Here is a 17,680-nt window from a genome sequence, read left to right as displayed (position 1 = left end):
TATATAGTATCGTGAGCTTTCTATATATCACCAACCTCCCCACAAGAACACGATAATTATCGTATCGTGAGATTCATGACGCGATATTACCGTATCGTGACATCCCTAACACTTACAGGTACAGTGCCATAATTTTGATATAAGACAGGTCACAAGAGAACAGCCAGCTGGTTGACTTCCCCCACACCAATTTCCCCAAATGGCTTCTAATCAATAAAGTGCGGCGCCTTTTATTAACCTACTTCACACTCATTGGCCACGCATAATTAGAATGATCAATGACCCCTAGAATTCACATTTTATTCAATAAGGTTCAGATGGCATAGCTAACCGACACGTTTCCTGAAAAAAAAAAAAATGATGTGAAAGACTAACATTGACAGCAGGGCAAGATGAAGTTGACTGTTTTTAAGGCCCCGATCGATTTAATAAATTGAATAACGAAAGGAAAAAAAAACACTTTACATTTCATACAGAGCAGTGATTCAATTATAAATGAACTTCTTCATGTCATAATCAGCCGTTGATCTTCAAAGTGTTTTTTTTTTTGTCGTCATTTCATTAGTTCCTGCAGCATCTAGTTTACAATATAAACATCCCGCAAGGCATGACCGGCATACAGACTTTTTATTGTTATGATTTAACTCTTTGAATTCTGCCCAGCAACAAACAAAATGATGCACCTGAGCTATTCTGTTGTGATCCGATCAACATTGTTGTACCTACTAGTTTTTATTTCAGTTTTAGTGTGAATCACAAAGGACTTTTTGGGAACTTATTTTTTGCAAGTAGGAAGAATTTGAATTCAACTGAGCATATTAGACAACAACAGACTAACGTTTTTTTTTTGTATGCCCGACCAATGTGCCACCGAGGTGTTAAGGAGCCGTAAAGTGTACAGGTCAAGGCCTCCTCGTGTTTAATATGCATGTGTGTAGGCTGCAAATAGAGACGGACGGATATTGTATCTATTTGAGCTGGACAACTTTGTCGTGCTTCACTCTGCTGACCTACATCATTCCTGTTCACACCCAATTGGACTGATTGTGAACGATCATTGATGAAAGCAGAACGTGAGAGTTGCATGCCTGCACAATTTGTTTACAGTATATTACATGCACAAAGCAAAAGCTTTCCAATCATGCTGGCTCAGTTTATCATTCTGGCAATAATGAACTGTATACACAATGACCAAAAGAACCTCATGACAATAACAACCTTGTAATTCAATGACATACACCATGTCACATTGAACAAAAGCAATTCATGTTTTAAGCCTGCATAAACTCTAAACAGACAGCATTTGTTCATTTGATCAAACAACACAGAGATCCATCTTACCTCCATTGTTACTCCTTTATAAGGCTACTTAAGAGTTAAGCAAATACTGTATTCCAATTCCAAACTTCAATGAGTGAGGCCGTCCGTGATCACCTACATGACAGCAGCAGAGGTGCCAGCCTGCTTGGGAGGCTATTTTGTAAACACACGCACTCCCTGATGATACGCTCACACTCATGCAAGCCTCCTCCCCCTCACAACCATCCAACCCGGTCGGCCAATTGGAGCCTTGACTAGCAGCTGTCTCTCTTTCCCCGATAACGCCTTCTACATGTGGGACGATGTTCATATCGTGTGTGTTGAATTTTATAGCCGAGGGAGGATAGACGTTTGTATACAACAGCTTTTTTTCCTCCACCGCCTGTTTTTGCTGCTTTTCGTTCACATTCACAGCTACATACTGCATATGGTATGAAAAATGTTCACGATACTGTATAAAAACAAAACATGATATTGACGAAAAAAAAACCCACGATATTGTTTTTGCACATAGCAGCAGTGACAAAGAAACAGGCATGGCCAGTCACTATATATCCAAGTGTTTCTATTGGCTCAGCGGCGCAAAGAATCGTGGTCTATGTAGTTCACAGTTTTGAGTTTGGCTGAAGCGGGCGAAAAATATATATATTTTTTTTTGAAGATGTGCTGCTTTTACTATTACATGACGACGATGATGATATTGTGGCAAATTTAATATCGCTGTTACGTCCCTATACTGTCTACATGAAGAGTTGAGCATGAAGTACATTATTTATTGACACATTGTATGCTTATTTAATGTTTTACATAAAACAGCCTATTCACATTTACATATAATATTCGGGATGTACCTTATTTCGTTAATTTTGCTGGTGTTTATGAATGTACTGTATGTATGTTTATTATTATTATTATTTCTTGCTACATACATAGTCGCTGACTATTGCTGACATTCAAATTCACTCGACTATAAATTATTTATTCAAGTAGACTAAGCCAGTCGCATCTGCATATGTAGTATTTATTGCACAGGTGTGACATACTCCAATATAGCTCATTCTGCTCCATGCCATTGGCAGATATTTGTAAATACGATTTGGGATTTTTTGATTGGGTCCACTTTTGTCCAAAACGGTTTCCCCATTGCGGGACTAATAAAGACACACCAAGCATTTTATCATGAAAATAATGAGAACTAAATTTGAGAGATGCGATATCCCACCACCACAATGATTCCCTCTAATTTGTGTCCTGCCCTCTCATATTAGGTTTCCAGTGGTTTGACATTCCCTCTCTTGTTGTGTAATTACTGCTGATGCTCGGAGAGCTTTGTTTCCCTCATTTCCTTCTCCCTCAGTTGCTGCCGCCCTCCACGCTTCCCTTTGTCCACCTAGTGCTCCTTTGTGTTTGCCCCAGAGCACCCCGGGTTGGGAGCTGTGGGCAAAAACAAAAGGCCACTCCCGCGGCCTTGCGGCCCGCTCCTAAAAAGGTGAAAAGGTCACTGAGTTTTATGGTCAGCTGGGGAGCACTTGATGGGAACAGGGCGGCTGCGGGTGATGTGGAAATGCAGATGAAGACAAAAGCGCAGCCGCTTTGCCATTGAGGATGATTGGAACGGACAGTTTATCAACATCTCTTGTAGACAAGCTCCTGCTGTTTAAAACTTGGATCCAACCTCTACCATTGTACAAGCGTGACAAAGTGCTCGTAAGGTCACTTGGTGGTCCTTCTATGCATTGGAGCGAGCGGAGGAAGGCGAGCATAGAGAGATGACCGCACATACTGTATATGTCAAGGTCCTAATTGACAAATAAAAAGATATTTGAAATCTATTTCAGTGCTTTTCAATTTTTGCAAGAATGATCTGAAATGTGCGGGAAAAAAATTAAAACACCAAAACAGAGAGCTCTGATGATGGGCCCTTATTTACAAAAAGCAGTCGGACTGAGTAGCGCAACATGCATCCAATTCTTTAGCATCAAGACCTCAGTGAGCAAAATACATTCTTCATGTCTGAGCTAAGGAGTCTGGGAAATCAAAACGTTTGGATGAGCGTTTGTCCTCATTCGGGTGGCGGGTGAGCTACAGGCTGTACCAACTGACTTTGGGTGGGAGGCGGGGCACTTCCTGGACTGGTTGCCAGCCAATCACAGGGCCATGTAAACATTCACACTGGCATCTCAACTATCTCGTGCACCTTGTCAAAGTCTTCCTGTGTGGCTCTCATCTCCTTCCAGGTCTTGTTGAGCAGCTGGATGCACACACAGAAAAGCTCCTCCAGCAGCCGGTCCTGACTGAAGAAGATGGGGTGGTAGTCTGAGCCCGTCTCCGAGGCTACAACAACAACAACACAGGAGGAGCATGGGTCACTGTCGTCATTTCTTCACGGTGAAAGCTAAGCAGAACTGGCGGCAAACTCACGGGCTTCCCCTATACGAAGGATTTCACACAGGATGAGCGTGAGTTGGATGCTGCTCCGAGCAAAAGGACACTCGTGCTTGTCCTCCCTGCTGCTGTTCTCCAGGACAAACTGACAGAGGGATGAGTGATTTAATGTCGGGTCACAAAGCCAAGCATCCGTCATGGTGATATACTGTAAAATCCCTACACAATATGGAAAAAATATTTTGGGACATCAAGCCAACTGGAAGTGGAAGAAAATATGGAACTGGATTTTATCATTCACCTAGAACAGAAGTGTCCAAAGTCCAGCTCATGAAAATTTGCAGCTAGTGGTTGGAGGGAAATTTGCAGCTAGTTGTTGGAGGGAAGCTAGTCTGCAACCTGGCTACTGTCAGGGTGCCCTTGAGCAAGGTACTGTCTCACATGACCACTTTAAGTAGCTCTGATGCTTCTCACCATGGATAATTTAGGGTAGCACCATAAACACGAAATGAAGTTTGAAGTGATGGAATGGACTCTATGCACGCAACACTTCCATGTTTTGGTGTAAAGGTGGCGTTTTCATTTCTGGTTGGCATGAAAATACATGGTAACAACATGGGAAACTTGTTGAAAGTCTAACCTAGTTGGTCCTGAACATAGCAGCATACAGCAGTATTGCCTGGATGAGCTCTGTCATCCTCTTTGAAAAAAAAAAAAAAAACTTCTGATGTCATTTTGACGTTGAAAAGTCGAGTTAGTAGATCAGCTGTTTGCGTGAGCAATCGTGTGTGTGTTTGTTTTTGCACGCGCAAATTGATTACAGCATGACTGCGCAAAATGCAAAATATGTTACCCAAGATGAAAAAATAAATAATTCGGGTGGTCGATTCAAAGCCTGATTAATTGATTTAGACAGGTAGATATTTCCTTTTATAGCAATATGTGATGGGAAACCAAATCGTACTCACCCTGCTGTAAGCATCAGGATTGCGTGCAGCAAAATAAAACATGGTGTCCAAAGCTAAAAGACCAGGTGGCGTTCTCACCAAGTCCTGACCAGGATTACTATTGTTCTGGAGATGTAGTACATAGAAAATATTGGAATGACTGGAAGACGAGCATTTCCATATCTCAGGGCTGACTGACACTTACAGAGAAGCCCAACTTCTTGAACTCTTTGGCGCAGAGAGAACGTCGTCTCTCGTGACTCAGACTGTTCTCGCTCTCTGTTTCGAAGGCCGCCTGCCGCAGACCGTGAAGGATGTCTCTCTGCTCCTAAATAACAAATCGCACCTGCATGTTTACTACATGCACACTTCTTGAGTGGTCTTCAATGCAACCTCAAACACATAATGCAATACGTTCCATTTCAACAGACAACTGATTTTGAGCAAAGTGCATGCTTACATCGATTATTGGACTATATCAGACAAATGAGTGATGTGTTGCAATGACAGATGTTTAAATTCATGGTCCTTAAACAATCACAATCCAATCACCACATAACTTTCAACTTTTCAACAATTTTTTTTAAGCCACACACAATCAAAAGTTGCAGTAAGTGTAAAAGGACAGTTAAATCCAGATGATTGGACAAGGACATGAAAAATATTTTATGGTTATATTTACAACGACAAATATGTTAGAGTCTCTGCAGAGAAGGGCTTTGATTCCTAATTGGTACATATTTTTTGTGACACTTCTTAAAGACGAAAAGTCTCCACTTCAGCCAAATTCATCCTGATGTTGGATCAAATCCAAATTTAAAACTGATTGCTACTTTCTGTCCTATCTGTACATGGTGTCCATGCGACTCGCCTGGCTGTAACAGTCCAGTGGCGTCCTCATTCGCGGCTCCAGATGATTCAAAGTCACTGACTGTAGGACATAGAGGTAGTGGGCCATCTCATCCTGGACTGAACCTGAACTGTGGATGATATTCTGGAACAACAAGACATTTTCACCATCATCTCATTTTTTCATAAAGTAGCAGTGACACAAGAATTTGGATCTTATCTGATGACATATCCTATACTGTAGATACACACGCACAATATGATCATCAAGAGCATTTGTGCCACCCAGAAGAAAAACATTATCAGATATACACATAGATAACATATAAATAAGTAAACAGTACACACATAGGGGCCTCTTATTTACATGCTTCGAGAATAAATTGTAATCTTTCCAGTCCAATATTTGAGAAATAATGTTACGAAAATAAAGTTATTTTTTGTTACAGAAAATTTTGATATGGTACACGAATTAAGCCATATTCTTTTATGAAAGAAAGGGGTGACATTGGTTGGATAAAGATAAGCAACGTGGACCATCCAGTGGTTCTTTACTAGAGCAGTTCCTCTACAACGAAATTCTTTTCTTAGGGCTATGACAGGAACAAATTTGTACGTTGAATCACCAACCTACGCTAACACATTAGTAAAGTCATAATTATTCTAATTACCATACCATAATTAATTGCAGGTCATAAATACAAATACAAAGGTCAAATGAAAAACAGTAAGATGTGAGCAACTGAGCGCACTCTCTTGGGACGATGTATTCGATATTGTATAACTAGTGTGCACCATTCATAACATAAAAACGCAGAAGATCTGGACTAACATTAAGGACCAAGACCCCCCTGTATAGGTTTAAAATATGTCATGAAATATTTACAAAACATTATCAGTTTGGGGACTTTGGAATAATTGTATAAATGTTTGCCGCCATTCTGGAGAGGAGGCTGTTAACGGAAGAAAAAAATCAAATTTAAATTTTGCCAGATTATGACTTTATTATCAAAGTCTAATGTCGATTGTCTTCTTCAGTATGGCCATGGTGCTCCTTTACAAGATCAAAATTTACCTTGTAAATGTACTGACGGAGATTCTTCTTATTCAGGTATGCAAACATTTCCTGGGGAGAAAAAAAAGTACAAAAAGAAAACATTTTCCATGGTTGTACTAATAGGTTTCTAACACTGGGTGGCGATACTGAGATTGTAACATAACAAAAAAGTGCGGGACATGATCAAATTATGCCCTCTGTGACGAAATCATCCCTTGCTGGAATATGAAGGGTGGATTGTGAGGGAGGTGTGTGTGTCCGTGGGTGTGGGTGCATGTGTAACAAAGCAAGTGGGAGAGAATAGGAGACAGGCAGTTGAATGAGCAAAGTGTTACTGCACAAGAGACACAGACGCAGACTCCCAGCAGAGGCAGTGAATGACTTGCCTGTTTACAGGAAGTGTAAAATGACCCGTCACAATAAGATCTGCTGCCTGCTCAATACAGTGCTTGCGAGATTGTAACTCTCAATAGCGGTTCGGCACATAACACTGTCAAACTTTAAGAGAAGAACCAACTCAGCACCTGTCTGTCGGCGTCCCCAGCTGTCTGCAACAGAGCCATAAGTAGAGCCATAGCTTTGGTCTGAATCTGCTGATTAGTCCTGGTAGAAGAAACACACAAAGTGACGTTGCACATTTATAACCAGAAAAAAGTTTGGCCTCACATACAGTTCCGGAGTGCAAGAGTCAGTCAGTCGATGGTTACTCACATCTGGAGGTGAGCGATGAGCCTCTCCATGGTCACCACTTGTTTGACCTGCATGAAGAGGCTGTGGCTGCTAAGGACCATGCTCTCCAGGATGTCCAAACACACCTGCTGGATCGATGCGTCGGCCACCTTGGAGTTGACGAAGCAGGCGATCTGAATTGGAGAGTGAACATGGCCAAGATAGTTACAACGACAAACAGGACTAAATGGAAAGCATATATAAAGCAAATGGCGGCACCTTCTCAATGAAGATTGACGAAAGGTTCTCCCAGGACACTATGCCGTGATCCATCAGCTCCATGAAGGCGGTCAGTGTGTGGGTCATGATCAGAGCACTTCTGAATCATGCATACAATGAAAGGAATATATGTAAACAAAGACAGACATACACACAGAAAAATCAATGGACACACATCTTAAGAGAACAATAATGTGCCTATCAATTATGGACAAGGCAGCACAGTGGATCGAGTGGCTAGCACGCCTGTCACATGACCAGAGCAAGAAGAAGTGCTATACAAAATGGATGCATGGAATTGTGGACAATTCTATGCATCCAAATGTGTTTGGGGAAGAACCTTTCCCTGTTCCTGTTCCATGTTAGAGAGTTTAGTGTGGAAGAATTTGACAGCCCTCAATTTAGCCACATCCACAAAGCCTTGGGATGAATTCAATCATCCAATACCCATCCATGTTCTTCAATCCAGCCATTGGTCATCAGCCAATCACATAGACAAACAACCATTAGTATCTATGAACAATTTTGAGTCTTAACCTAACAACACTGAACCTGTGAAGCCCGTTTTTGCAACGTGGAAAGCCTGGGAAGAGGGAGTACATGCTAATTCCACGCAGGAGGGCCTGAGAAGAGAACTAATCCAGAATCTCAGAACCGTGAGTCACATCTCCTAACCACGGGTAAATCATGTTGCCTCATATCAAACATTTATAATAAGCATTTTAGCTGTATGAAAAGCAGTTCACTAGTCCAGTATGGGAAAATGCGCATGTGCACACAATACAGAAAACTAACTCGCTTGAGTCTTCCACTATCTTGACCAGTAAGACATGTCCATCTCGGCTGATGAACTCCTGCGCGAAGGTCACGTCCGTGGAAACACTGGCGAGTTGTTTCAACGAATCGCAGCGCACTCCCAGGTCCATGCTTTGGATGCCCTTAAACAAGTCCTCCGCACAGCGACCCTACATTCCAGAATTAAAAAAGAAAAAGAAAAAAAAAACTCACTGAATGAAAATGTTCTCACAACATGTGCCACAATTTCCAGGCTCGCATCCGCAATGTGTGGAGTTGTAATAGAGAGGTTGCAGACAGCGAGCCAAAGAATGTGGGACCTGAAAGAGAAGCGTGACTTAAGAGGCTGGTGGATGCAGACTTACCGGGGCCTTGGTTAGACGCAGAATGCAGCCATTCTTAATGTCCAGGCGGTTCTAAAAAAAACCACACACACACACACAAACAAACACTTTTGTGAAACGCTAAAGCACACTTTGACTACAAGATAACCATAAGTGACTTCAACAAAAAGGCCCTCGCCCTTTGCTTTAGGCAAAGAATGTTGTCGCTGTTGACTCACCTCGATGAAGGAGCGCCAAACTGTTGTGACCGAATGGCCAAAAATATTCAGACATTTGACCAGGAACTACATTACAGGAAGTGCTTTCCTCAAGATTTGGAGTGTTGGAGCGCAAATGTGTGTGTGTGTTTTGTTTTGTTTTGTTTTGTTTTGTCCATTTATCCAGGAGAACTTTGGTCATAATCTCTGATGTAGTTCACCTCAAACGTGTTTGATGGGACCAGTCAATTTATTCCACAATATACTTTGCCAAGCACACATTCATGGAAGTTAGCTGAAACAAAAGACACTTCCTCCAAAACATTTCTAGTCAGGAGCACAAACATTTCCAAAAACCTAATAAATGATTGTAATATCTCCCCATATCAGTTCATTTCATGCTCATGAAGCAGGCCTCATTTTTGTGGGTAAAAGAAAAACAGCAAAATGAGTTTTGTATTTTTATTGTATTTTTTTTGCAAGATGTGCCGTATCGTGTGGTGTGGATATTTGTGTCAAAAAAACCTAAAATGTGTGTGCGTGTGTTACAGTGGTAGGAGTGGATCGGAGTGTATTTTTAGTTTTTTTTCCTTCTTGTCTCTGTCTTCTGATATGGAAAGCACTTAATTTTAGCAGTATTGTCGAAACACAATCACAAACAAAGTTAGGATGCAGTAGCCTTTAACATCATGTTTCTTATCTCAAACCTAATGACTGCCGAAGAAGTGAGAGAGTCCATCATGTAAATGAATATAAATTTATTTCACTACTCACTCACCGATTCTGTGATGTATGTCTGCACTCCATCGGCATACTGAAGCGCATAGTTTTCATGACCTGGGAGATTCCAGCTACACATGCGGATCACACACACAATAACTTATAAATAGAATTTTCTCAAAATGATGGCAAAATATATGAAAAGAGATGGTTCATGGCCAGACTTACCCATCACAGACCTCCTTTATAACAGCAGATAGAGGCTTCTTCTGCTCACAAATGAGAAAATGGCACATAGTCACATACTGTACTGGATATCACGTACAACATATACTAACTACCATTAAAAAAAATATATGTATATATATACATATATATATATTCAGAGTAGCAACATGCTGTTCATACAGTAGATCAGCTTTGTCTTGTGCATTGTGAACAATTAAGCCCTTGGTGACTTGTGTGCATGTAAATACAAGTCAGACTTCTACCATGTCTGACACTCAGCTATCCTACTATTAGTGGTCAACCCTGCGGTCAAGCAGTCAAAACGTTGTCAGAGTGTGTGGTACGCCCCGTGGCTACTCTGTTATTAGTGGCAGCGACCATGCGTCGACCAGTCACATACAGTACGGAGGGAGAGATGCCACTTTGACTGATCGTGTCCTGATCACGTATTGAAAATAATGAACACCCATAATGCAAATGAACACTTATCAATGCACCAATAAAACGATGTTAATGATGAGATAATACCCTAAATCTGACATACTCAACTAAGCACAGTTGCCAAAATCCTATAATGCCCACCCCCAAGTACATTAGAGCCCTGACAATTGTCTTAACTTGCACATATTAATTCTCTATTTAAAAAAAACACTATCAGCTGAATATTAAATACAACTTGGACTGTTTATTATAAATAATCAATTCAATCATTTCTGTAGAGTGTGTGTATTACCTGGTCCAGTCGTATGAGCTGGGGGTATGCCCCTGGCATCTGGATGGCTATCTTCACAATGTCCTTTTGCTGTGGCATTTTGGCACCTCTGGACTCCACCACGCTGGCTGTTACAAAAAGTAGAATGAAACAAAGTGCAGGGAGGTACACTTGCACAAGCTAAGAGACTCTTACTCAAGTTGTATCACGGGCGTCTACTATTGTGGTTGTAGTAAAGTGACACAGAACTGTATTGCACATTACTGAGAACTGTTTTTAATAATTTGCCAATTTAATGGACCCTAGTATAATCATGTTTAACAAAATGTTAATTAGGGTTAATATTCTAAAATCATAATATCATAAACAGTGAGTGTATTTTCATACATGTCCTGGATCCTGGTGTCGTTATTGCTGGCTGACTGACGAATGATGGTAACTTGGAAAGATTGATGGACTACGTGCCGGAATACGTGATTTTCGGTTGTCCCCCGGACAGTCACAAAACCGAAAAGCAAAGACGAGGAGCAGTTTGGGGACGAAAAGCAGGAGGAGGTGTACAAATAATATTAAAAAATGTATATTTTTTTGTGTAAAGTGGTGCAAACTGTTTCAAAATGAATACAATTGTGCGCTGTTATCCTTGTTAACAGTTTTTTAACTGACGGTCCCAAAACAGCTGCTGTTGGAAGTTTATAAGGATCCAAATTTCCAATCAAACGCAAAATACCGCACATTCGCCGCCTGTCTAAAGTCCATATGTAGTTCTCCATCGCTACAGATTGTCAAAGTCCACTAAAAACCTCTGGTTGCAAAAACGAATCTAGATATTTACACTTAACAATGTACTAGTGTTTGTTATGAAAAGACGACGCACCCTACCGCTATGGTCGGGGAACACATGGGATTGTGGGATACAGTATGTAACTTTTTTTTTTAGCACAAAGGACAAACCCCTTTATAAATCTCTAAATGGTCGTGGACCAAAATACATGCATTAATCAAATTATTTTAGATTCTTTTTTATTATGATTTTTGCAATGTCTTAATATTCGGTTTCCCTTTCTGTACTGCGATAGTTTTATCTAAAGAATGGATGGATTTAAGCACTTTAAATTGTCTTGTACATGAAATGTGCCATACAAATAAACTTGCCTTGCTTATTGTGCGGTAGACATTTTTTATAATCGCACTACGATATTAAGTATAGTTTTATATCGCACAGCTCTACAAATGAACTAAAGCATTGTTACAGCCTTCAGTGGTCCTGAGTCTTAATTTTTCATCTTACCAAAGAGTTTGTACAATCTATGTAACAGACAGTTTTGTGAAGGCCCCCAGTGTAGCCCAGTACACTAAACAAGGTCCATAAAGGCATGTTTGGACAAGTTTGATGTGGAACATTTTTATTAACGCTGACTTCAAACCCATCAATCACGTTTGAGATGAACTAGAACAGAGGTCATGAATCAGGCCCACACTCAACATCAGTGACCTCTTTGGCTTTGACACAGAAGAATGGAAGCTGTTCAAGAGAGGAACTAACTTCATAATTTCTGATTTCTAAGTGTGTGAGTTTTCCAAAGACTGTTACATGGTGTACAGTAAGAGTAAGCATTAAGATGATTCCTAGTTGCGGCATTGTGTCACTAAGAATGCTACACTCGACCCTAATCTTCATGGTCTCATTTTTTGCAAAAAAAAAAAAAAAAGAAAAAAAAAAAGACAATTCTTGACTGGTCTGACTTAGAAGGAGGAGAAATAGCAAAATAACCCGCAAAATAAGATGCAATAGATGAAGATGTAAGAAATGGTAGTGGAAGTAGTTGACTCCCTCTTTAAGCACCAAATGATGTAATATTGTCAGAATACTTACCGTAAATATAATCAACTAATAAACCTCTGCTTATACACACAGATCAATATATAACTTTCATACGAATCAACTTTTCGGGAAGCCTGTAGATTAGTAGTTTTGAGTGACCTAATATTGACAGCTTAATTACTTTTAATTAAAAAAATGTTAAAGTAAAAATATGGCTATTATAATATACAATAATGTAGTGATCGTTTTATTTACAGAATGACACATTAGAAGAAAATATCACAACTGTGATATTTTAAGCGAGTTACTTAAGTAGATTTCCAAATCAATGAAAACATGACACTCCAGTTAAACTTTAATGTGGTTTCACGCATAGATTTGACTTAGAGTGGGTTGCTGCAGCAGCCTTCACAGAGAAAACCATTTGCATTATAAATGTAGTGGTGCATCCCTATTCTGGTAAATGATTGATCATTGTTAATCTGACACGCACAAAAAATGTCCACAGGTTGGTAAAACCGCTTGATTAACTTAAGTGGCTACAACTCAAAATATTTGGGTGAAGGGGGATAAAATTAAAATAAATCAATCAAGAAACATGTTGATAATATGACATTTATTTATAAAATTTGTATCAAGCCAGCGTCAATGAGGTACGCGGTGGCATAGTAAGGAGCCATACTAGCCCAGGGCCACCATTAATGCTGGACCCTTGTGTTGGAAAAAAAGTTCAAGGCCAAACGAGCTAAACTGAAAGCAACCATGTTCAGCTAGTTTCTCTTAAAGAAGAAGGCCCGTTACTTCTCAAATGACTCATAGTGCTCCATGCAACTATCCTTTTCGGTACAAAGCAGTAGTATGTTCCTCTTTCATCATGCATTTATGGTGCACAGCACAAAAGTAACCAAGCGTCAACTCTTTGTGAATACGCTGTGTGGACTTAGTCACACACTCACACTAATGTTACACACTTCCTCCTCAACCTTCAGACAGCACTCCCTGAGGGGACAGAAGAAGCAGTTGTTTGCGCTGACTCTCCCCCTCCTACTCCGTTATCCTTCACTCTCAGCACATAGATAGAGAGGCCAATCCAAATTCTTCTACGTGCTCATGAGGTCATGACGACACAGAGGAGTTCAAACTTGTGCCTGCTTGTGTTCAGAGTGATGAATGGACTCCGCCCTGCGCACGATCTCTGGGATAGTTCACATACCACGACTCCCCTCTGGAAAATAAAGCTTCCCCTCAGTTTATTGCAGCGCCTGTCAGAACAAACCCCGGCATCTTGGCTGTTTTCACTTCACTCATCCTGAGGCAACTTCTTCATTAGGCAGCTTTGCCTTATTTTAATCAAGTGCAGCATGTTTGTTTTGAATCATTCTCATTGACTTAACCCGGAAGAGATTTGATAATAACGTGAAACTATTCTGGAGCGATTTATGAATAAGATCCATTTCAAAAAGCGGAAAAGTGGGACCTGTGGCACACCAGGTCGGTCGAAGTTTATAGGGGAGAACTCTGGTGACATATGCAGACACGGTACTCTGTTAAAGTAGCAATGTGACAGTTTGCCGCCATCTTGATAGAGTTTTCTGAAAAACATGAAATGAGTACTTCAAATGCCTCTAAGATCCCATGTAAAAAAAAATTCACAAAAAAATATTGGCTGCTTACGTACATGACCTATTCTACAGCCCACACTGCTTTTCTCACCATTAAGCTTCCATCTGCGCTAGTAAAGTTGATGCTAATCATGGCTCAGAATTTTGGCCTGCCCAAGAAATTGCTGGATATTTTTAAGTGAAACTTGTCAGCCAATCGGAGACGGGATTGTCTGAGTAGAACGTTGAGAACCAATAATTTCAAGTTTTTTTTTTTAGCAGATTTTCTGAAGGCAATATCACACAAAAACATCCTTCAAAAGAGGCAATTTTTTCCCCACACAAAAATCTAAATTTCTGCGGAACACTTTATCCGATTTTCAAATTTTTGACAGATTTCCATTTTTGGAAAATTCAGTCACGTTTCTAGTTAAAAAACAAAACAAACAAACAAAAAAACGCTTCGGTTTAGGGTTGGATTCCGCTTGTCAGAATCAATGCAAACTGAGACTGGGTGAAAGTGGTGCATCTCTACAACTATATTCAGACACAGTTTTCATAAAATTAGTTGATGGAGAGGTTACATGTGGCAGGGTTCATCAGAACAGACATACAATTTGGGAAACACAATGGGAAAGTTAATGTTTAAACTTTCCTAGATTCACTTGAATCAAGTGTACAAATTGATCAAAACTGAATATTGCTGGACAAATTTGAGGATTTGAAAGATTATTTTTTGAGGGTGGCTGTAGTCATAGCTCACTTTTATCAACGCATTAAAAACCAGAGCTGGGCATTTTACTAACAATTGTCCGACATTCGTCATACGTCTGCAGCATGGGTACCCTTCCGTCGTCCGTCATTCGCTTTTTTTTTCGGGGTGTGTCTTTTGAACATCCCGATTGCGATGTAGGCATGCGCGATAGTCACATCGTAGGACATGCGATGTTTTAACTTTTTTTTTTTTTTTAAGTCCTCACAGGTTTTTTTTCTTAGAACACGCAGACTTTTGCTTTTGTTTTGCTTCAAAAAACAGCAAGTGACTCCGTGATACACAGCCTGTCTCACTCACCCCGTCCTTCCTGCCAATCAGTCACCGGCCCCTCCCCCTCCACTCTCATAGCGACTGCTGCTGTCTGTCGTGAAAACACTCATGAAGCAGACGACAGCGGCAAAAGCGGCAGTGGACTTCGTCCCCAAAAGAAAGTCAACATCCAAAATATGAAATTATTTCGGCTATAAAAAGGAAGATTCAGAACAACAAAACACCCTTTGTCAACAGTGCCTCGCCGTTGTTGCTGCAATCGCCGTCGCAAGCCCCTGTATGAGCAGTTCAAACTAAGAAGTGGGACCTGAGGTGAAACTTCATTGACTCAGAAAAACAATTACCGGTACAGACGCCTTCGCCAGCATAACTCCAAGTCCAAACAGCACCGACAAATCACGGACGCAATGTTTTACAGACAGTTTTAGTTATTATTATATTTTTGTGAACAGCTCAGGGGACTAATGCACCTGCTCTTTAAGTTTTAATATTTTTGTTCCAATTTGCTTACAACTTTGCTGCAGTTTCACAATTTTTTTTTTATCTTAATGTCATATTTTTGTAAACAACTCAGGCGCTAGTACATGTGCTTTTTAATTTTTTAATATTCTATAGTTTAGTTTAAAGGTGTTTTTAACTATGCTGCTGCTTTGTTTAAAATATGTTTAATATATTGCTGCTGTTTACATTGAAGTGTGAAATACAATGTTAAATAATCTATTATGTTACAGAGACATGACCTCTGTGATCCCTTTTATATACAGCAATCATCATTCACAGATTGAACCCCCTTAGTCTGGATTAAACGATATTATATGAATACAATGATGTCACGGTGAGTTAACCAAATTATTCCCAAACAAATCTATTCAAGTCATCTGGTGAGAATTCTATTTTTAACATCGCAATATATATTGCAATATATCGCAACCCCCCCAAAAATCGCAATGTCATTTTTTTCAACATCGTGCAGCCCTACCGCCTATAGGCCAGTCCGTCTCATTTTAAACGGGCTTCCACCAGCGATTCCGACTGCAAACTTCAACAGCAAAATATGTTACTTCAATAGATAATAATGTTCCTCCAGCACAGTGAATGTCCTGGGACCAAAAGCAATGCTCCTGCATAAGAATAATTGTTCCTGAGGCAGAATATATATTCCTGTAGAATTAATGTAATGAATGTGCCCTGTGACAGACTGGCAACCAGTCCATGGTGTAGTCTGGCTTTCAACCTAAGGCTCCGCCTTCGCACAGTCTTGAACAAAATAAATGGATGTTCCTGCAAAAGAGTAAATGTTCCCAGAGCTGAATAAAATGTTCCTCCATCCGATGACAAAGCATACTTGGCTTGCCTGTCCTTACACGCTCATTCAAAAGCCAGCCTTCATTGCAAGAAAGGCCCAGGATAAACTTAGGCTAATGCACGACTGCAAATCAAAACTAGTTTAGTGAACGTTGGATTTTCTGACTCGCCAGATGTGTGACATCTTTAATTTCGGTCACGTAAGAGTGCTGATAAAACAACGTATAGATAGCAGCATTTGGCATTAAAAAGAAAAATGCCCACAAAAAAAAAATAAACATAATAATTCTGAGCTATTGTCAATATTACAATGTACTGTAACCAAAGTTTGTGGATTTATTAAATACTTTGGCCACTTCACCCATGTAATGTTTAAATATTTTTAAAGTGTTATAATCTCAAGGGAAATATTTAGGTCATCAAGGGATTATACAGGTCCTGTGGCAAATTGTAGCAACATCAGTAGACAAAACCCTAGGAGCAACCCGAGCAACCTACTCTGGGGGCCATTAAATCTAAAATGACATGTTCAGCATCTGTCAGTGAGTGTTTTCTTCCACGGCCAGTTGGCTTTGTTACACATAAAAGCCGCAAGTAATTCTTTGTAGACCTTTTGTTTTTTTGTTTGCTCGTGGAAAAGTGTGCCTCAACGCCCCCAACCTAGCGCCTCCGGTGTATGTGTGTGTGTACTTTGTAGCGAGAGGACGGGGGCTCTCAGCTGCCCAACATTAATCTGACAGGCTACCAACGCACACGCACACGCAAAAAAAAAAAAAAAAAACACTTGAAAAAAAATTAAAGCCCTAGTGTGGAGTAAATTGCTAATACAACTACACGGACTCTAAACATTTAACCAAAAACTGTGTTATAAGTTATTTCCCAAATAGAACAGTCCACCTCAGTCAAGTCAAGTTTCTTTACGTATGTCGTTAACTAGTTTTTTTTTTAAGACGTAAAACGAAAAGAACGTCACTAGAGAGTCCTACGTGAGTCATGCGCGTATAAAATGACTCTGAGCATAGCTTTGCTGGAAGGAATATATGAAAAAGAGGATAATGCGTCCTACCTGATTAGAAAATGTAATTCGAGGTTTTCTCTCCCGTAGGAACCGTTGCCCTCGGAGCGAGGGACATTTGCAGCGGTCTGTTATCCACGCAGAAGGCGCAAACCCAAGCTTGAAAAAGTCACTACTCAAAAGACAACTGCCTTCACTTCCGACTAAATAGGTTCAAAACTACAAGGTGTGATTTCTTGGATACTTGGTTTAATTTAAAGTTCCGGGTTACTTAAGTACTCGGGCAAAGATTTTCCTTTGGCAAAGCTAACCAATTTTGACACACCCATTCCGGTTGAGACATTTGAAAATAAAGCCAAGACGCAAGCCATTTTGGAATGTAGATAA

General features: G+C 40.2%; 1 protein-coding gene across 2 annotated transcripts in view; it reads right to left on the bottom strand.

Moving 5' to 3' along the window:
* elmo3 (engulfment and cell motility 3) overlaps positions 1 to 17,680 on the bottom strand; it is a 20,983-nt gene extending 3,303 nt beyond the window's left edge. The window contains exons 1-15 of one of the 2 annotated variants that reach the window (XR_015086504.1): positions 17,345 to 17,680; positions 10,524 to 10,630; positions 9,791 to 9,831; positions 9,621 to 9,693; positions 8,667 to 8,717; positions 8,302 to 8,471; positions 7,507 to 7,606; positions 7,270 to 7,421; positions 7,083 to 7,161; positions 6,577 to 6,627; positions 5,524 to 5,646; positions 4,858 to 4,980; positions 4,674 to 4,778; positions 3,742 to 3,850; positions 3,518 to 3,654 (exon numbers count right to left, since the gene is read on the bottom strand). Coding sequence is in view for 1 of the 2 variants with exons in the window: in XM_086028601.1 (XP_085884727.1) it covers positions 3,518 to 3,654; positions 3,742 to 3,850; positions 4,674 to 4,778; positions 4,858 to 4,980; positions 5,524 to 5,646; positions 6,577 to 6,627; positions 7,083 to 7,161; positions 7,270 to 7,421; positions 7,507 to 7,606; positions 8,302 to 8,471; positions 8,667 to 8,717; positions 9,621 to 9,693; positions 9,791 to 9,831; positions 10,524 to 10,601 (1,392 nt within the window). In the remaining variant the exon portion in view is untranslated. The remainder of the gene's footprint in view (positions 1 to 3,517; positions 3,655 to 3,741; positions 3,851 to 4,673; positions 4,779 to 4,857; positions 4,981 to 5,523; positions 5,647 to 6,576; positions 6,628 to 7,082; positions 7,162 to 7,269; positions 7,422 to 7,506; positions 7,607 to 8,301; positions 8,472 to 8,666; positions 8,718 to 9,620; positions 9,694 to 9,790; positions 9,832 to 10,523; positions 10,631 to 17,344) is intronic. The other variant, XM_086028601.1, reaches the window with a different exon arrangement.

This window comes from Filicampus tigris, chromosome 4 (assembly GCF_054856515.1).
Source record: "Filicampus tigris isolate MCC_2025a chromosome 4, RoL_Ftig_1.0, whole genome shotgun sequence".
NCBI classification, from domain to species: Eukaryota; Metazoa; Chordata; class Actinopteri; order Syngnathiformes; family Syngnathidae; genus Filicampus; species Filicampus tigris.
This window is presented reverse-complemented; position numbering and strand designations above follow the sequence as displayed.